At 40.5% G+C, this 20,880-nt stretch overlaps 1 protein-coding gene across 1 annotated transcript in view; it reads right to left on the bottom strand.

Annotated features, from left to right (window-relative positions):
- The window catches only part of LOC107377084 (collagen alpha-1(XXV) chain), a 250,212-nt gene that overhangs the window by 13,429 nt on the left and 215,903 nt on the right, over nucleotides 1–20,880 (bottom strand). Inside the window, exons 16-30 of the mRNA XM_070547918.1 lie at nucleotides 18,303–18,335; nucleotides 17,756–17,791; nucleotides 13,614–13,658; nucleotides 10,786–10,848; nucleotides 9,333–9,401; nucleotides 8,731–8,775; nucleotides 7,657–7,701; nucleotides 7,190–7,267; nucleotides 6,700–6,723; nucleotides 3,068–3,112; nucleotides 2,894–2,938; nucleotides 2,702–2,782; nucleotides 2,549–2,611; nucleotides 1,333–1,383; nucleotides 315–341 (exon numbers count right to left, since the gene is read on the bottom strand). Of these exons, the coding sequence (XP_070404019.1) occupies nucleotides 315–341; nucleotides 1,333–1,383; nucleotides 2,549–2,611; nucleotides 2,702–2,782; nucleotides 2,894–2,938; nucleotides 3,068–3,112; nucleotides 6,700–6,723; nucleotides 7,190–7,267; nucleotides 7,657–7,701; nucleotides 8,731–8,775; nucleotides 9,333–9,401; nucleotides 10,786–10,848; nucleotides 13,614–13,658; nucleotides 17,756–17,791; nucleotides 18,303–18,335 (750 nt within the window). The remainder of the gene's footprint in view (nucleotides 1–314; nucleotides 342–1,332; nucleotides 1,384–2,548; nucleotides 2,612–2,701; nucleotides 2,783–2,893; nucleotides 2,939–3,067; nucleotides 3,113–6,699; nucleotides 6,724–7,189; nucleotides 7,268–7,656; nucleotides 7,702–8,730; nucleotides 8,776–9,332; nucleotides 9,402–10,785; nucleotides 10,849–13,613; nucleotides 13,659–17,755; nucleotides 17,792–18,302; nucleotides 18,336–20,880) is intronic.

Below are 20,880 nucleotides of genomic sequence, written 5' to 3'. Positions count from 1 at the left end.
TTTATGCTGGTAATGTGGATTCTGGCAGATGTGGCCCAGAGATGAAAGCCGACAAGAGGGGTGAGAGTTGATCGTGTTATGTTTAGTTTATGTTTGTGTTTAGCTTCTTTGCATATTTACAATTGCAGATCTGTAATTAACTTGAACTTCCACATTTGTTCTCATCAGTTCAGTGATTCATAGAAAACAATTTGTTAAATGCCAATAGCCTCTCTATTGGCATTTAACAAATTACTTTCTATGAATCTAAAACAGTTCTGAAGTAATTCTTAATTGTCTGATACGCGTAGAGGTTTGGTTGGGGTCTGATTTACCTTTGGTCCAGGAAAGCCATGCGGTCCCTGTAAGAGAAAGTGAACAATAGATTTTATATGACTGGATTAAGATAGGTTAGATAACACCAGACAGGATGCCTGTGGTCATCGGGGCACTCGGGGCAGTAAGCCCCTAAATGGAGGAGTGGCTAAAGCAGATCCCAGGAAAAACATCAGATATCTCAGTCCAGAAAATTATTGGAACTGTGAACTTGTTTTTTTTTTAGGAACTGAACTAGTTTGATTTTAAATGTTAGGACTGAACTTTAAACTAGTTTGTTTTTTACTGGTTCCCCTACACTCCCACCCAAACACCAGTTCAAATAGAATTCAATTACTTCATTTTCCAGCAGGTAGTGGCTTACCACATTATATCACACATCTCTACATGACATCAGGTCTTAGCAGAGGTTGCACTAGACATTTTAGTTGTCTGTAATTTTGTCCGACATAGTATAAAAAAACATGGTGATGTCACAAGGTTCTGGACTTTTGCCTCGGGCAGACTCATGGCTTTTATGTTGTTCTGGTAGCTGAATTTATTCTCTGCTGCCACACACAGATGCTCCATGCTCCTGCTTATATGGAAGGCCATCAGAGACAAAATACCCTTGTGGACAGGAAGCGTGTTTTTTTACGGGTGGTATTTTGTCCCTGATGGCCTTCCATATGTCCACTGCTCTTCAGCGCGCTGCCCAATTGGATGCGCTGCCAATAGTGAGGGGTTCGAGAATGGTGTCCAAAAATGAGATAATGCTCAGATGCTCTGATGGGAATCTTTTCTTGATTGCTTTTGTTACCTCCGCGATGTTCTCTATGTGTAACGTTTAAAATGTCTGCGCACCTGCAAGAGTCGGGTGCGAATTGCAATCTGTCAAAATGGCAAACAACCGTCAGATTTTTCTGTCACTGTTAAATAAAAAATGGTCAAATACAGAAAATATCCGGTTAACACAACCCCTGGGTTGGAGCTACAGATCAGATGACTTTCTAAGATATATTTTACTGTCAAACTCACCATAGGTCCCGGGGGCCCGTGCGGTCCTGGGGGCCCTGGAGGGCCGACAATCTGAAATCATATGTAGAAAATTCTGAATTAGGACGCAAGGAGACTATTAAATGTTGTCTTCTCTGCATTTCACAAACAGTGCTAGGGGACAAGCTGTAATTAATTTGATGCTAATACCTTTAGCTTCAGAATGCTCACTTGCACTCATTAGCTTAACCCTCCCACTGTCCTAGTGGGTGTGACCCCGCGAGGGAAGTTGACCATTGAGCAGGGTTGATGGTTTATCCCTTGGGTCCATGTGGCAGGGGTGAGGAGTGAGCACCAGCTCACCCCTGCCACATGGACCTCAAGAGATAAACCATCAATCCTGCTCAATGGTCAACTTTCCTCGCGGGGTCACCCATAAAGACAGTGGGAGGGTTAAAAGTGCAGCCGTTTAAACTTTTAACTGTGACTCAAATTCAGGAGTGCAGCTCCTCATAATCAGAGGTCAGGAGGCAGGAAATGAGCAACAACTGATCACTGTGTTGGAATTTGAAACATGTATTGATATCACATAACACTAAAGGTCAGAAGGGATGAAATTGTGTGTCAGCTATAGCAACAGATACACTGTAAACCCAGGTTTTGATTCAACTCATATGGACTTGTTCACATTGCTTAAATGTGTCTAAACCGTTAACATGACTTGTTAATCCTGAGTTAGTGAAGCCGTTTCATGTCCTTTCGTATTCCAATTGTGTTTTTAAGTCCAATCAGTATGAGTTCAAGTAATTTTAGTACTTTTTAATGGTTTAGCTTACTGTAACTGTATGTTTGAGCTCAAACTACTTAAAATAATCAAGTTTGTCTGGTTGCACCCACCAAAAACCTGGTTCATAAGGTTAGGGTTTCCCGCATACGCGATTCATTTTCATTTTGGATGCTGTTAAATAAACTTCTCCGTCTGTAGCATGATCAGTAGGAACGGGAGAAGAGAGTGAGCTCTCTGTGTGTGTGTGTGTGTGTGTGTGTGTGTGTGTGTGTGTGTGTGTGTGTGTGAGTGTGTGTGTGCGCGCGCAAGCTCTTGCCTAGGTGAACAGACAGCTTGCTCAGGGAAGAAACCAGTGTGTGTGTGTGTTGCACAAGATTATGAGGACACGCACAGCAATCGAATAAAATGGTTCAGTTTCTATAAGTAAACTAATCCAGATTAACAGTGATCACAGGGAAAACTATTACTCACAGATGGACCTTGAGGACCAGTTAGTCCTGCATCTCCTTTATCTCCCTTTGCCCCATTTACACCCTAAGAATAAAAATTGAGTTGTCTGAAGACTGCAGATCTTGCAAAGGTACATTTGAGAAGCTTTCTTCTGTGTGATGTTGTGACTCTTACAGGTAAACCAGGTAAACCGGTGGTTCCTTTCTCTCCAGAGGCCCCGGGCATTCCCATGTCTCCTTTGGAGCCTTTAAATCCCTTAAAGAGACCAGATGTGTGCAGAAAGATGACTAAAAAGGATCTGAACTCATCACACAGCTAGGGGAACGTTAGACCAATTAGTTGTTATTTATGATAATTCTGACTTACTCTCTCTCCATCCAGTCCAGGGAGACCAGGCAAACCACGATCGCCCTGAGGCAACACAAAAATACATAATTTATATGAAAATATCAAAATATTCTTATGTTTATGTTATATTCACGGGGAAGTCTGAAACATTTTGTTCGTAATGTGAGGAAAAATGATGAAATTATTATGTACCTTTATTCCTTGAGGTCCGATTGGTCCAGGCGGCCCTGGAGGACCCTGAGCAGAAAGAATCACACTTTAACAGCTTTATTTAGAGCAACAAAACAAAACAAAAAACACAAGGAGAGGCTGGTTATGTTACACATGATCATAATGTCAGATCATAACAAACATGAAAGACTTAATAAAAACACATCCCAAGTCAGTATCTCACAGGACTGTGCAACCGTTGGTAACAAACGACAATAACCTCAAAAGAGTTTCCAAAATGTTTTAATTGTTCTCAAGGGTCCTCAGATTCCTCTTGTAAGTTGCATGGTCTATCTCTTGTTCCGCTGGGTAGTGAACACTCTGACACACGTTTAGTACATTCCAGCTCAGTGGGATTCCGACTGGAAATTTTTGTGTCTCCAACTTGTCATCAACTGTGAGATACTGGCTTTAAGTGATAGAAAGGGAGATTTGCATGATTGTGATCAGTTCGTCTTGTAGACTCTTGAAAACAAAATCCCAACTTCTGGGCCCTCACGTATCAAACGTTTGTACAAACTGACCTTTTTCCCAAAAACAAAATAAAAAATAAAAAACCTTTATTGATAACGAGATTGAAACACTGGCTGTCGAAGCGCAAAAGAACCAAATAAGTTATAAACGTGGTCGGGACGGAGGTCTCCGTCAGAAATAAATAAACAAATCGAATCGGATAAATCGCAGAGTAACAGGTTGTCATTTACATTTAAGGAGTCGTTCTAGTTGGAGTTAGTTTTATTTGGAAATGTTGTCTGAGAGTGTAGCCTCTTAGCTGTCATTCAGTCTGGTTACCATGACAACGTGGCATGTATGATGAGGAGCGGAGGGGATTCTGGGGGGTTCTCGCAGTTGTAAAATAGAATATGAACTGGAATCGGATTCATGCTGTTTATCTGTCGCTCCACATGGTTCCCAAACCACAGCACAGCTCCAGAAGGATCTCCTTCAGGAATCAGATCACTGCATTCACAGCGGACACTCTGCCAAATCCTCCAACACAGATCAGCCATGGTATAATGTCCGAATTCTATCGGTCACATGTGCCTTTTATTGGTTTTAGCACCAATTATACGAGAAAGCTTTTTTCCACCAACATAATTATTTATTGGTTAAAATACTTTATGGATGAGGAACATGTGGACGACTGAGACCTTCATTACTGTGGTTTCCACGTTCTACCACTAGATGCTGTTCCTACGCATGGTCAGAGCTGTTCTTATATGTAGGAACATTATCACGCACCGGTACAAAATGGTAAATACCACACAATGTGTAAAATCGTTCCTATGCTTGAAATAAACACAGATCTGTGCGTAAGTACGGTTGATAAATGAGGTCTTAGGGCTTCTAGACTGAGTATTAGGATTCGAAAACCTGCCACGTCCAGTCCTATACATGTTTACTGCCCTCTGGTGTAGGATCTAAATGCTGAGGGCAAATGTACTTTCCCAATTATTGATATATTGTTAAATAATTACACAATAGGTTAAAAAAGATCATAAAAGAGTATTATTTGAGGTCTGTTTTCCACCTAATTTCACGGACTGGATGCATGTGTCTTCATTTCACCGGTACGTCTTTCCGGGCCATTTCGGGAACCAAACAAGTATCTGTCTTGCAGTCTTTATTCTGAGTCGCTGGGTGGAACTTGTGGCTAACTCATGCTGATTGGTTGTAACTCAGTCACCAAATTACCAACATTTGCAAAAATGCAGGTTAAGCCGAAGGGAAGGAAAAGAAACTTAGCAGCTTTTATGCCGCTTTAAAATCGTCATTTCTGAACTGCAAAAGGATGCAGCTAAAATTCTGCCACAACATTGTAATTTACACCATTTATGGGACGCCGACCGATGTGTCATCGACCACGACGCATGCCGGAAGGCTGGTCACTGTTTGTGCTACTGTTATTATTTTTTTTTTAATCTTTATTAACAACTTTCAAACAATTGACAAAATTTACATTCATTGCTGTCCACATTAAATCTCAGTCTAAAACATTCAGAGCATGAACAAATATCATTAATCCTTTTAAAATGAACTTCTTTCGATTGAAAATACATATTTTAAGAAAAGTCATCGAGCTCACGTTCCGCCTTCTTCTCAAAATTCCCACGCACTAGTGGACTGTTGGTAATACCCTTCGCCCAGATCATCCATCGATGCGGACTTGGGCAAAGTTTGGATCAAGGGTGCAAAAGGGGCATGGCCAATTTCCACATTTGAGGATTGCGAAATCCTACGTACTCGCACCCGTGGACTGGAACTGAACTGTAACTGAAGGGTGCAAGGCTGGAAGTGTGAGCATTGGGTTTGGGCCAATGAGACGTCTTTAATTTAATCAACATATGGCTGTGGGCGCCTTTTGGCACAATCAGTGATGTCACTCACTGCAGATACAGGCACGGTATGCTGATGTCTTAGCAAAGCTGTAAAAGGGATGATTTTCTGTAGGAAGAAACAAAAGCTGGACCGAGCCAACGTATTTTCCCTGTCACCTTTATCCCGCCGAGAAATTTCCTGGAACTTGTCTAGTGGAAACGCAGCCACTAAATTAGCCAATAAACAATTTTCAGTAAGTTGCATGGGACCTTTCACCCATTGGTCGAGACACATTTCAAACTGCTGTTGTAAATTTGTGTAGAACATTTTTGAGCTGAAGAGGGCGCTAGACTGAAGGTTTTAGGCAGAATTTTAAGTTTTAAAAGAAAATGCACCAAAATACAAAAATAATCACTACACTTGTCTACAACACTATAATACACTTATTTATACTAGTTATCAGCAAAAAAAAGTAGATTTTGGTGTGACTTGCTCTTTAAGGAAAAATGTAAAGACGATCATTGATTAATATTTCATGCTGTTAAGGGTTAACTACATTTTAAAAGGACAGTTCAGATTGATGAAAACTGGTTTGTGTGGAAAAGAAACAAAAGAAAACAAACATTTCTTATTGTACCTGTTGTAGATCGCTCCTCGAGCAACCTCAGTTTGGAGAAACAGACACTAATGGGACAGTTAACAGCCACAGTAGCTACAGTTAAATAAGTTGATTTTTGTCTTTGTGAAACTTCTCTGATCTTTGAAACTTTTTAGTATGTTCACATAGTTAAAATAAGTTTAAATTAAATAAATACGGTAACGTTTTAAACATTATTTTAAACATGTGAATGAATTTTCAGCCAAAAATAGGAAATCCTGACAGATCTCCACTTATTTTTGCTATTCAACGTAAACCCAACATTTAGGTTTATGTTAGCATAGATTACAATGATAGATCTAAGAGTTTAATTTTAATGAAAATAATCTGCTATAGACCCAGCCCCTCCCAAACTGGCCGTTAGCTCATCCATCTGGTCCGAACCAGCACTGATTCTCTAAGCTGAGTTTGTTTAAAAAGCTACCTCCAACACGTTAAACAACCAAACAATCAAAAAGGTCTTTTAAAAGACATGATGGAGTTTTAACAGACACAACAGCAAAGGCATTCCTGGTTGAGTATGCACAAACACAACGGGGGTGGCACAAACTGGTGCTGGGTTGGGTTGGGACCATACAGTTAAGATGAATCACTTATGGAGATGAAAATACACACTAAACACACACAGTCTATTTACCGTCACTGTAATAGTGGTAATCCTCTGCAGAGGCCAAAGGAGTGGAAATAAGAAGATGAGATTATATATGTTATTTATCCATTCTAAACATATAGTGAGTTAATCTAGAGCATGAGCAAGATTTATTTTCTATTTTCTCATGAACTTTAGACGTTGAGCTGAAAAAAGTACAAGTTATTGTGCTAAATACTTTACTGCCATTGCATAAATGAATGTAATCAAGGTCAAAACAAACATTCGGAGAGAAGGTTAAGCACAGGTTCTCCTGCTGCACATTCTGTTCATTTAGTTAAAATGCAAATGAGCTGACTCTTTCAGGTCTAAATGCCAGACAGAAAAGAAACATCAAAAGGAGATGGTAATCTTGCTTCTATGTCATGTCAGAAGTGACGTTTAAAAGAAAAAACAAAGAAAGAAAATCTTATTTCCTTGTTGCTTTGCCTTCTGTTTATGTGAATAAAAACTGATTTTTGGTATAGACTGGTCAAACCTGCAAAGCCTCTTCGATGTTTCCGTTGTAGTCGATGATTTCGGTGGCTCCTCTGTCTCCTTTCTGCCCAGGAGGACCCTGCGGAACACCAAGAAACACACTTCAGCTACCCGCACTTCACCACAAACGTTTGATTCAAGTTACAGATGAATCGATCAATCGAAGGATCAATTAGGCTGATTTTAAATAATCAGAAAGACATGAGCATAAATCATCAAAATACATACATTTTAATGTACACATACTAAAGACTTGTATTTGGGTTGTTAACCCTAACCCATCCATTAATTTTAATAGAAAATGGCCACTAAGCTGAAATTCCTAGAGATCTGTAACTACAAAATTATCAGTTTCCCTTTTTAACTCTATTTTTGACCAGCTGCTCTCTGGTGGTGTGATGCCCAGCAATGATTTACATCCCAACCAAAGTTTAAAATGTAAACATATACACAAATAAAAGGGCTCACCTTTGGACCATCAAATCCCAGATCTCCTTTATCTCCAGTCTCCCCCTGATGTAAAATAAAACCCAAATATCTCAATATAGATTAAATAATTTAAACACGTAAACTATTTTTGTGTATTTTAGAACGTGTTGCATTTCGACAAACACTTTTAAAGCCATAGTTTAAAACTCTGATGCTCCTGTTTGAGGAAGTACAAGTCAGCTGGAGGAGAAAATAGCTTCAGACGTCAGGATCTGGAGTCTTATTTCCTGATATCTCCTCAAATAACTCAAGTGTGAAGGAGTTCTGCTGTGTGGTGGAGTAGCTGATGCTGACTGTTAGCTTCTACTAGCAGAGATGTTCTCTGCTGTTTCCTGGACGCTAAACCAACAGCAACCTTTCCCATTGTGATTCAAGATGGGTGAGTCCGTGAATGCTAAGTGACAGTGCGACGTAGATCCGTCGGGATTTTCTAATCTATTAGAAGCTAATGCAGGAGATAGGTGTAGGAGACTATTTTAATGTTCAGCCTGCATGAAAAACTCAGAGTGATCGATTATTATCAGAAATAATCATTAAAAATGTTTTTTCAGTGTTCCACACCTTTAACTGATAGCAGCCATCTGGAATTGAGCTGATGTGTAAGGTTATCCAATGAAGGTGACAAAACCAGTGCTTTAAGTGGATATGAATAAGTACCCCTATGCACCTCAATATACACCCACCAGAGCGGGGTGGGGTGAGTTAGAGATTTTAACAGAAGATGAGTGACTGTAAAACGTACTAGTACGCGTTGCACACTTGAAAAAAGCCCTGGCATTGTAAGTGGTGCCAGCATTTTAAAGACGTGATACTGCATATGCATCCATACCAGCCTGCTCAAATGAGAAATCTGGAGTTTTATGTCTGAGGTCATCATCCAGAGGTAGAAATTATGGCATTTTTTGACCAAATAAAGCTGAGCAGTCGCAAAGGTGAAAAATATCTGAACCAGGAGTGAGAAACACACGGTGGATATCTAAGATCAGCAAAACACAAGCAGACAAAAGCTAATATCCCTACTTTAATTAAAGAAAACACATGAGCCATGCTCACCTTTGACCCTTTGAGGCCAGGCAGTCCAGCCTCTCCTTGTGAACCCTGGCATTAGTGAGAAAGCCGTATAGTAAGGATTAGAAATAAACATGACAGTTTATATATAAACCATAGCAATCATAAAAGAGGCTCATTTGAGACAAGTCTATTAGTCATTAAACGTTTGTTGTGCGGATATTTCCCAGGGGAAATACGGTCAACACTCCGACTCCTCTTCAGGGACCAGCACATCCTGCTTTGGTAAAATAAAACAACTTCTAACATGACTCAGCAAACTCTGAAAGTGTTTATTTGAACTCTGTCAGCAACACCGGCTGGGTTTCACGGATCGGGTCAGGAACGGGATATGGAGCAGATTTGAGTTTAGACTGGAGCTTAAGCAGCCATGAGGTGATGGCAGACATCAACAATGCTGATCTCATTTATATGTGGTTTATTTTAAGCTTTGAAAGCCAAAAACAAACAAGGTATAATGGTTAAACCAGCTTTCTTTGATAGTTTAATAAGAGAACTCATTCACCTGTGTAGTTCACTAATGACACACTAGATGGTAGCAAAGCAATAAAAACAGATTAAACTTTCATTTAAACATGAACACTGACCTTAGGCCCAACTGGTCCAATTTCTCCTCGTTCACCCTTTCCTGGTGGTCCATGGTCACCTCTCTCGCCCTTATCAGACACAACAAAAGTTAAAATCTGACCTCCTGCAGCCTTTAAAACAACACAGAACTACTGATCCAGACCCAGGTTCTTGTCCTTGTGAGCAGGAGTGGTGGTGCACCTTCTAAACATCCAACCTGGCTTTCAGCTCTCTCAATCATCCTCCACACTGTAGATATTTTTACTGTGTCAGCACAATATGCCTTTGGTGGATGGCACCTTGGACGAGCTGCATTTGGGATGCAGCTTACCCCCCCCCCACCCCCCCCCCCAAAAAAAAAGAATCTGTTCTTTATGTTGTAGGTTCGACCTCCAAAAGATGTTATGATTTAAATAAGGTGAAATAGCCACTAGAGGGGGATGTTGGAAAGCTCAGCCTGTTATAGCTGACAGCCTGACAGCTCAGATCAAGAACCGGAGAACCCCAGGAATGTTCACTAATCCCCCCCCACACACACACACACACACACAAACACAAACACTTAATAATTTTCTAAGCATAAATAGAGTTTAAGAGGTTGTGGATGAATAATTATTTTCTTAATTTATTCTGTCTGTTTCTTAAGTTTCAGGTGTTTGTGTGAATCTGCACAAAAAGTTTCAGATGCATACACATTTTATTATCTAGGGTCTACAAACAGCTTTTGGGACTGTTGCAACCCACATAACCAGGAGCCAGCTCATCTACCCACTACAAGCTGCCCAAGAGTCTCATGCAGCTTCATCCTTTCATACAGAACAGACTCATGCATGTTCCAGTTCAGAGCTGGTCAAGTCAAGTATAAGCCAGAGTCACGTCTACCTAAATCAAACCAGCTCAAGTCAAATAAGTCATGTCTACTCAAGACAAGTCAAGTCTGGTCAAGTCAGGCCTGGTTGGTTAAATCCAGTCAAGTCATTCAACCCATGTCGAGCCAAGCCAAGTTTCTTGCTCTGTAGATATTTCAAGTTGAAAGAAAGTCAAGCCAGCTCTGTCTTGTTTATCCTGATAAATGAAAACTTTTGTGGTTTGCTTCGTTTTGTGTATTTGCTGACTCCTTTGGTCCAAATCTACGGAACATGACATTTATCCACTTTTTGTATTCACTTTAGTTGATAAGCTGTGGTGATAAAAATGAATGTTTTGTGGCTCCTAATGTTACCGAGTTATAGATGAACATGTAATAAAGCTTTTCAGAGAATTTCGTTCAAATCCATCCAGTGATTCATGAGAAAAGCAAACAGGCAGCAAAAAATATAATATTCAGTCTTTCACCTTTCAACGGTGGGCGATAACAACAGTAACAGGACATAAGGACGTAAATCAGACGGTGTAATGTCTACTAATGTCTTGTTAATGTCTAAATTGAAGTGTAGATGTTTCAGCTCCCCCTCTTTGATGAGGGTCACCCACCTTAGTTCCTGGGAGTCCTGGCAGCCCTGGTTCTCCCTGGGGACCAAGAAACCCAGGCTCACCCTGAAAAACCAAACATAAATAAATAGCAACTATTACACACTTTCAGCACCGGGCCTTTTAAACAGGTCCTGCCGAACCCATACACGTGATGTGTGCTGTATATATTCATATGGACAGCCATGCACTTACTGCTCACGCGCGTTCACGTGCAACACAAACAGGCTCAGGAACACATGCATAAATTACAAACACAGGCAGGCGCTCAGCGGCGTGCTAATTCATCCTCTGGTTTCACATTTATTGACATTTGGCTCCCCGATACGACTGACCTGATTAGAAACTCATCAAGACTCACAGAAGTGAGAGGAGAGGGGAAAAAATGAGCCACTTATGAATACGTTTACTATTTTTATACTTTTACTCAGGAGGAATGAGATTCCAGTATGAGGTGTGTTACCGGCCCTCATTTGCATTGATTTGGTTGTGAAACCACCTAAATGGAATTAATCATTAGACCATCTGCAACCAGAACATTTTGGATGTTTGGCTCCCAAACGTTTCAAACCTTGAGCGCATACGCAGCAAAGAATGTGGAGGAGAATAAAGAACAACCCGCGAGTGCTAGGTTGGCAGAAGAAACAAAACATTTTGTTAGGATCCATCAAGCATACAGGCCTCTTAAGTACAAACAGGAGTGTATAAAAAGTGTAAAAACGAAAGGGTGGTTTTTCTTTCTTTTACAAGGCCAGCACATTACAGGAAAACAAAACAACATCATGCCTGCGTGAGCTTTTCTTGCATTCACACGTTATTCTTCAAGTTAATGGCCCTGAAATACATTAGTCTGGTTACAGTACTCTTAATGTAGGATGGCAGTGGAGTTATGATGTGCCATTTATGCATTTAGCTTTTGCTACTGGTGCTTTCAGTGACAATAATGGTAAAAAAAAAAAATCTTGGCTGCAAATAAAAGTTGTCCAAATTCCATCGACAGCAGTGAGGGTAATCTGGAGTCCTTCACTGAAAAATTGAGTTAGAGCTAAACCAGGGCCCATGGGAACACATGATGAAACTAAATCTCTTAGTTGGTTTCCTTTTTACTATGGACTAAATGGTAAAAGGTCTGATGTTCAATATTACTAAGTGCCAAATTAAAGAGATCTTCCACCATGAGGTTCTAGAGGTGTGTAGAACTAGGTCCAAAATGGTTCTTAAATAAATAAAAATAAAGCTTGAAAACATTTGTTTTTCCTCTGCTTTTCCACTCTAACAGTACCTGATTATTTCCCTTGTATATTATGAGTTAGAGGATCATAGAGCGGGGAGACAATTTATCTACACAGATCAAATCTTTGTTTCATTTTTGCAAACAGACTTCTAAATGTTATTGTATAAACACTGTTTTGTTTCTGAACAGTCTTTATTAATCTGTAATTGGTATTTATAAGCACCACTGTGAACAGGAGTCACACCTAGCATTCCAGGCAGGATTTATAAACACCAACTGGTGACATTAAAAGAGCTGGCATGGTTTATAAAACTGTTTCAAACAGTGTTTATTAATGCAGTCTAAAACGGCTCACTGCTGACCGAATTTCATTTGGTGACTAAACTAATTGCAGAGACAATGAGATTTAGTTCCTGCTAATTTTACTTCAATTCAATTCAAATCAAAAATACTTTATTAATCCCAGAGGGAAATTGATTCTTCTTCTAAACATTTGAATCACATATTTTGTATAATGATAGTAAAAGTGAAACTGACTTTCGTCTTGCCCAGCAGAGGGTCGGTGCTGAGATAGTACTGGGTTCTCTGCGCTGATTTGGTTGGCGCTGACTTTACATGAACTCTTTTGTTTCTCCTTCACCTGTCTCCATTGTCACATAGCAGGATCCACAAGGAGTATTCCCAAATGTCAACTGTTCTCAAAAATTTTATTTAGAAATTAGAATGACAACATTGTGGCAGGACTAATGAGACAAATACTCTAAATCGTGCTTTGGAACCACTACCAACTACCTAAACTGAGAGTTAGCAAAACAAAACAGTAAGTGATGTAATTACATGGCTGCAATGCTGCTCTGTGAAAAACAAATGGAACGTAATACAAAAACCAGACCCAGTTCTAGCAACAGTCACTGTCTTCTATTGACTGTGAATGCTCTATTAAGCATCATTAAAGTGTTTACACTAGCAAAACCATAGCTGCTAAACCAACCCAGTGGAATCCATACTTTAGCCTTCACTTAGACCTTTATTTGAGTTTTAAATGGCTGAACACTTCTCTAGACTAGTCTCCATCCAACTGGATGTTAGGTAGGCTTTTTCTTCTGAGCCTCTAGACTGGTGTCAGCTGCAGGTAAGATATTAACTCCACACAACTTCTCAACAAAGCCCCATTTCCATCAGAACTGTCCTTTTAGCTGCAGCAGTTTCGGCCCATTTTGCACTGACTGTCTTAATTGCCACTACCTGGAAATGAGTTAAAGCTCTTCCCAGGGATGCTATTCGTGAATCTTAATGGGACAATTATCCTGCAGAATGGTGGTGTGTGCAAATGAAAAGCACTGAAATCATCATGTTTCACTGCATTGAATGTGCTATTGTCTCTCTGCAAAGGCTGCAGATGGAACGTTCAATCCTGTGTGCTAATCCCTGAAAGCATAAAATGCCAGGCTAGTCAGACCTCCTGTCATAAACGAGTCATGACAGGAGGTCAGCTGAGTGTTGCTCTGAGCTCTCAGATGGGCTGAAGCGGATGGAAAGGGACAACACCGAGGGTATGACGGGAGGTGGAAAGGGATGAAAACAGCGAAGCAATTACCTTTATCCCTGGCAGTCCAGGCAGCCCTGGTAGTCCTGGCTCTCCCTACACAGGAAGAGTGTGACACGTTACAGCCGAGCCAAGCCAAGCTGAGTGAGGCCTCATTTGTTGGCTCTTTGGGGTTTCATTAGCCCTACATGCTTTGTGTTGTCTCTGGCTATGGAGCTGCTGTACTTGAGCTGATTGTCATCTGCTTTTGGGAGCGTTAGCAGAGGAGAAGGCGCATGCATTTTCATCCCAACTCATGCAGCCTTGGCTTGACAGTTTGATTAGTGCTTGTTAAAACACTCAGCGCTTCACAACAGCGTTTAACTCTTATGGTTTCATTGGTTAGGACAGGTGTGAAAGGTTCTGGTTTCTAAAAATGCAAAAAAAAAAAAAGTTTCATACTTTTGGGTTAAGGTTGCAAAAAGATATTTGAGAAAGCAGCAGCGGCTTTAGGATTATTAGAGTTTGGGAGTGTGGGAAGTTGGCCTGTTTGTCTATAACGGGCGAGTCGTTTGTTTCAACTGTGGAAAAACCAAAGGCCAGGACCTTTTAGTGGCCTCTGTGAGGTTTAAAACATAAAAAGTCTGACTCGGAATAATTTAATGCTCAATTCAGCCCATCGTATTTATGGCTTATGAAAAAGGAATGATTAGTGCTGCACGAGAATGATCAACTTTAACGGCACTCGGTGGGATCAGAGTGGAGGTTGTAAATTTACATTGTGGCCGGTGAAAGTGCAGTAAATGAACGGCAATAGTGGACTACTACTCAACATAAAACGATATGAATGGTGGTCAGATGGCTGTTCTCTAATGGGAAACAGCATCTCGATTCTGTGATTGTTGATAATGATGAAAAGGATTTGTTGTAAGGATTAGGTCAAGTAGATTATGGAAGACATAAAGGAACAGTAAGCAGTCATAGTTAAAGCATAGATTAAACATTTTAAAGTCACTTCAAAAAGGCTTACATTTGACAATCTGACCCCGTACTATGATATAAAGTAGATAATCTTTCACAATTTATATTTTATTTGATTCCCTCTACCTTTTTTTCTACAGCTAAACAAATCGTTTATGTGAGTCTACAGCGTTGACTAGCAGAGTTGTATATCCACAGAAGGGAGCTGTCAGTCAACAAGAATGCACCCAGTTCCCTAGCAGGCAGTACGGGGCGATACGGATGCATTAGCTTAGCACAACAACCTAGCATGAATGCTAACTCGACCTGCACTGGATTAATGTCAGGCTGTAAGCTTCAAGCTAACTGTGGAAGAGGAGGGAGGGGAACAAAAAGGGATTTATCTTTGGTGTTTTGGAACTAATTGATTAGCGTTTAACCATAGCACTGCTTAATGTTTTAGTATGTTGTAGCGTTAGCAATGAATGGTTCCAGTGTCCTGCCAGTTTTAGGTGTTTCCCTGCTTCAACACTGCAGATTTGATCAAAACAATTGATTAGCAGCTCCTGCAGAACCTGATGAAGGCTGAGGAGAGCATTCAGCAGTTTGAATCAGGTGTGTGCAAGCGATACACGTTGAAAACTTGCAGTCACTGTTGACATCCATTAGCGCTACATTGCTATTTAGCTATTTATGTGCACATGTGTGGTATGAGGCATGGCTTTCAGCTCCTTCCAGAAGGATAGAGGAGGCTATAGGGAGCCTAAAGCCTGATTCATGTATCTCCGTCAGCTCCAACAGGGAGAGACACACACGCACGGACAGAGACGTTTTGCCCTCATACTTCTTCATCTCCTGGGGAGTGTTGCAAAGCAATTCCTCACCAAGACAACAGAGGGCGTAGCGCTGTTCTGTGGTATCCTGTCGTGTATCGGTCCAAGATAGTGTGTTTATATTGTGTTATTTTGTATATAAGAGACTTTTTAACACAGACAAATTTGTCTCTCATCCTCCTCCACCTCTTCATGGGCTCGCCACCTTTAAACCCACATTTCCTGTCATTTCCGTCCACAAATAAAACGCTTGCTGCGCATCTTTTCACTCGTCCAGTCATGGGGGAATTAAACGTTCATGTTTTTAGAGTTTTTTCATGAGGTATTCTTCAAGCTGCTCCGTGTCTGCCGTTAGTTATCCTCGGCACTCTTTACGTTTTTGAGGGCGCAATGGCGGCGGTGTAGACGACAGCGGCGTCCTGACCAATCACAAGCTTGCATTCTGTCTCGACGGATGGATGTTTAGAAAAGAGAGCTCGACTCCGTCCGTCCTGGCGGAGCTCTCCAGCAGGCCCGTAAGGATGGATAATGGCGTTGCGTGTCTCCGCACTGACGCAGACGGAGAAGCATGAATCAGGCTTAAGTCACACCCATCTACTTCCGGACCATGGGTCCCCGGAAGAACGAAAACAGTGAATGCAAGTCAATGGGACAAAAAACGCAATTTTCTAATTCCGCTTGTTTTGTGCCACGGATTTCACATATGATGTCCGTGAATTTTAAAGGCACATTTTGATACCAAGAAAGTGCTTATTTTCGAACGGGGGAAACGCTATTTTAGGTTTTGTGTGAAAATAAGTCCAGGCCTACAAATGCACTTCATGAAAGTGATGTCATCGAACCAGACACGGAGAATAACAGAGGGAAAATGGCTGTAAGTTCAGCCAACTTCAAATCCTTCCTTCAGGAGGAAAGAACCATCATAAATCTGGCCATGAAGTAAGTAGCAGCTACGCTAGAGGAGAGGAGATTCTGTGGTGACGTCACATACGCAACGTGCCGATGTCTGATTTGTAATCTTTCTAATTAAGTACTTTTACAAGATGATAAATATCAAAGTACGTGACTGGCGTGGTCGAAACACCCATCATTAGTGTTCATTTAAATTGCATTACAACATATGTGCGATCCAGGTCATGTAGTAATGCGGATTAGAAAATGGCGTTTTTAGCTTGCATTCTTTTTCTCATTCTTCCGAGGACCCATGAGTCAGTCGGAAAGGGAGGAGACTTAGGCTTACTATTGCTGTTTAAATTTCCAAATCTTCTCCTCTTGTCCTAGATGACATCTTGCTACAGACCATCACAGCCATATACGTAGGCATGGCATGGACTGGTGCTGGCTATTGGAGCTACCGTACAGGCCAGCTGCCATCTAGGATGGGTCTTCATTCGCCCTCAGTATTTCTACTAAGGAAGATGTTTACCAAACTAAAAAAGCATTTATGTTTTGTCACAAAAACAGAAATATGGTATGGCATGATAGTTAAAATATAGATGCAATTAAATACAATAAATTAAAACAATTTAAATATTAAATCCCAACAGGTAGGTTTCCACTTGATCTATTTTAGATAGTGCACCAGTTGTTGCAATTGTACGCGGCACAAAAAATGGTTATAGTTACTCACCCTGTGTTTGAAGAGTGAGAAACCTATCCAATATGGTGGCGATTACGTAAGCACATCTACATATTCATGTCTAGGCAGACCACAGCTTTAAGCTTTACAGGGTTTTCTCCCAGCACAAAGGCAAAAAAAAATTGTGGAAAAGTTTTTCTCTCTGGAAGCAGTTTGTCCAAACGGAAGGAAAAAAGTGTTATTTATGTGCAACAAATAAGATTTACAGGTGTAATAAGATGATTCACTGGTGAACTCGCAGCAGCGTGTTCGTGTAAAATTTTCATTTTAAGGGTGATTAGCTCTTCTTCTGCTAGATGATTATCGTCGCTCATCAGCATCTATATGACAAAGCCATCATGATTTAATACTTAGTTGTTTCCTTAGGAAAGTAAAACAAATAAAAAAACGATTGAGAGAAAGGTTATAGGAGCAAACAATACTGAAACCACAAAGGGCTTTTAGCTGCATCAATGCAAACCAACATAACAACATCGTACAGGAACTGAGAATAGTGGTAAGTGTGTTTAACAAAACATCTAAGGAACTCTTTAATGTGTGTTTAAGGTTTATGGAAGTCTTTAAATACAAAACTGGTGATGACTGACAGCTTCATTGATACTTTGCACCAAAACATGACTAAAGCGACCTCCGTTTTGCATCAGTCTTTAAATGTTGGCACTTTGCAGTAATAGCTATTTTGGTCTGTTGCAGAATTTCTGTTTTACTTTGATGAATGTTTGTTTCAATAATGAAATATAATGTAAAATGGGTTTATTTGTGCAGAATATTAAAGCTGTTACCTTCATTCCACTTCGTCCAGGTTCTCCAGGCTCACCCTGTAAAGCATGAGAAAAATGGCACTGCTTAAATTGCTTAAGTGTCTGGATTTATATCAATATTTAGATTTTTACTAATCGGCCCTTTTTTTTTTTACCTATGTTGAGGAGTGCTAACTGAAAAATGTACATGAAATAATTTTTTCATAAAAATAATACTTAAATATCTGTGACCCATGAGGACTATTAACTTGATAATAGTCAACTTGATAATTAAACACCCCTGATCAGGCTGATTTTGTTTTGAAATATATAACAAAAATCTATCATTTTACTCTGTGCAAAAATAAATATTTCAGTTATTATAAATAAAAAAATATGTTTCATTTCAGGTTATATCAGTCAAAATTTGGAGATTTTGTTCAAAAAACAGCGTTAATCTGCTTTTGAACTAGTCTGTGTCTTACAGATTAGGTCTTTGATGCTAGCTTGTACCTTTGAGCTAAAGAGAGAGAGAGAATGCTACAAAAGTAGCCACATACAAAACTGTCACAATTATCGAAGCACTCACCTTGATCCCTGCTGCAGAAGAACCGGCATCACCCTAAAATTAAAAATCAACAGAAAACAAAAATTTTAACCCACGTTACTTAATTTCATGGGGACATATCCTGACTGTTTAAACATTCGAATAACTCTATGTTTTATACAAAACAAATGTCCATGCAAAGAACATGTATGAAGTGTTTTGCACAAACTCAGTATCACACTTCAGTAACTTTGTACAGGACATTTTCAGTACCTGCCAGAATTAGTCATTTCAGGGTTCTGTCACTTTAAGAAAACAAACTATAGCTGGCCATGCCCTCCATCCCCTGACTGGCTGCTATGAGATGAAGAGCTCAGATATGTGTGTGTGTGTGGGAATGGGGGGGGTGGGGTGGGGGGGTGGGGGGGGGGTGTCTCTCAGAGAAGAGCTGCTGCTCATTTAGTCTGCAGGTACTTCTATGCTAATTATCCTTATTATGATGTTACAATGTGGGACTTTTTGAAACGGCTTGTTTTATGCAAATAATTCCTGAAACCAAACACTACCAGAAAACAGATGGACACTTTAATTTTTCAAGTGTTTATAGATGCGGTAGTGAACACACACGGCAGCACAAAAGTATTTAACCCTCCCACAATGTTGATGGGCCCCAGCTGCTTTTTTATTTCATTTTTTTACTCCACTTCACCCTTGCCAAGAGATAAACTGTCAACCATGTTTAACCACCCTCTGTCCTGGTGGGGTCACCTGATAGGACAGTGGAAGTGTTAATATGCCCCTTTAAAAACTCTGTGAGACAAACAACCCCGCCCCCAACAAATATATCACTACAAAGGTAGACAAAGATGATTAAAAAAAAAGCCAATTTACTGAACAATACTGAACACAATTACACAACAGCTGCATTTCGTTGGCTGAAACTGAGGAAATCCAATCAGAAGGATGACTGTTGGTTATTTTAGACAATAAACGCTGAGTGCAGCTTCTCACAGGAGTTTGGTACGGCATTTGTGAAAGATTTTTTCAATGTTTTTACAACGTCAGAGTACAGCTGTGTAGTGATGGTGACACGAGGGCTGAAATCTTACACTGTAATAGAAAATAATCCACAGTAAACGAGGCTTGAAAGATAAACTGCAACCATTCAAAGCCTTTTTTCTCCAACATCTTCAGGTAAGGAATTGAACGAGATGGAGACAAGAACTATTTATGTCGTCTTTTTCCAGCAAAGCTATCCAGGCGCTCTGCTATGCATCGCATCACTACTGCAGCATACACTAACAGCAGACATAAAATAAGGGGCCAATAAGCGTAATTATGGGCAGTTGGTGGGAAAATGGAGCAGGGAGGAGGACGTTGGGTATCGCTCTCTTGTGTAGACTCTGTGGTTTTCACTACACATCATGCCTCATGCTAAAAAGTCACTGAAGGAATGCATTTCACCCTCAGCTTTTTATGGGAATCATTATGATGCATAGCACACAAGTCAATGTTTAATTGCAGCTTTTTTCTTTTTTTCTCCCTCTGCCACAATAAACCCTTACTGTTTCCTTTGTGGCTCACTTCAGGGTGCCGTTACCTCTTTCTAATAACTTATTACATTTTTATACAAACAATTTCAGAATTTATCTTACTTTTTATGGAAAGTACAGCATCTGAGTGGGTGAAGAAAGAAAGCTCTCCTTTATTTATGTTTTACAACAAACAAAAGCCTCAGCACGATGTTACACACGACCTTTATGGCCACATCCTTAGTATGGATTTCGTGTTGTGGTTTATCTTTCATACAAAAAACAATCACACTTTTATGAATGCATCAATAGGAGGGAGCAGGCAGCTTTTACACAAAACCTAGCACCCGTCATGTAGAGGGAAGTGTGTGAGGAAGCTACACAGGCAATTAACACTTCAGTCCCATGCTGCCATTGAGAAAACCCCAAGAAGGATTTCTGTCACTACAGATCTGACACCAAGCGCGAGAGCCAAGTGATCATAGTTTTAGCTCTTCCAAATGTATGAGATGGAAAAAGCAGTAGAGTAGCAGAGGTGAGGTGTGGCACAAGAGAGTGTTGAAAAGTCTCTTCTGGGCCAATTACCAAGCCAAGGCTGCAGCTTGAGGTTTAACCGCAGGGCTGAGTGAGACGACGGGCTGTCACCACAACCCCTTCGTTACAGCCACCCAGACCTGTCGGTGCGTACTGGCGTTTAAAGATAATGGCCTGAAGCTCTCACATTGGGTGCTTGGTAAATTAGGCCATTTCTTACTTTTTGTCTGGGAGAGGGATGTGCAAATGAGATGTCGAAGTCAAAGTCAGTTTTATTGTCAATTCTGCCACATGTACAGGACATACAGAGAATGAACATACGTTACTCTCAAACTCTCGCTAGATAGCAAATAAACATTTAGTATAAAAAAAGTAACCAAGTTCAGAGAGACTTTGGGGGGAAAGAGAGGAGAGGGGGGAGAGCCTGGAGGGAGTTTAGCTTCCTAACTGCCTGATGGACAAAGCTGTCCTTCAGTCTGTTGGTCCTGGCCTTGAGACTCCGCAGTCTCCTCCCTGATGGCAGCAGCTCGAAGAGGCTTTGCAATGGGTGAGTG

The sequence above is a fragment of the Nothobranchius furzeri genome, chromosome 2 (genome assembly GCF_043380555.1).
Source record: "Nothobranchius furzeri strain GRZ-AD chromosome 2, NfurGRZ-RIMD1, whole genome shotgun sequence".
Lineage (NCBI taxonomy): Eukaryota > Metazoa > Chordata > Actinopteri > Cyprinodontiformes > Nothobranchiidae > Nothobranchius > Nothobranchius furzeri.
This window is presented reverse-complemented; position numbering and strand designations above follow the sequence as displayed.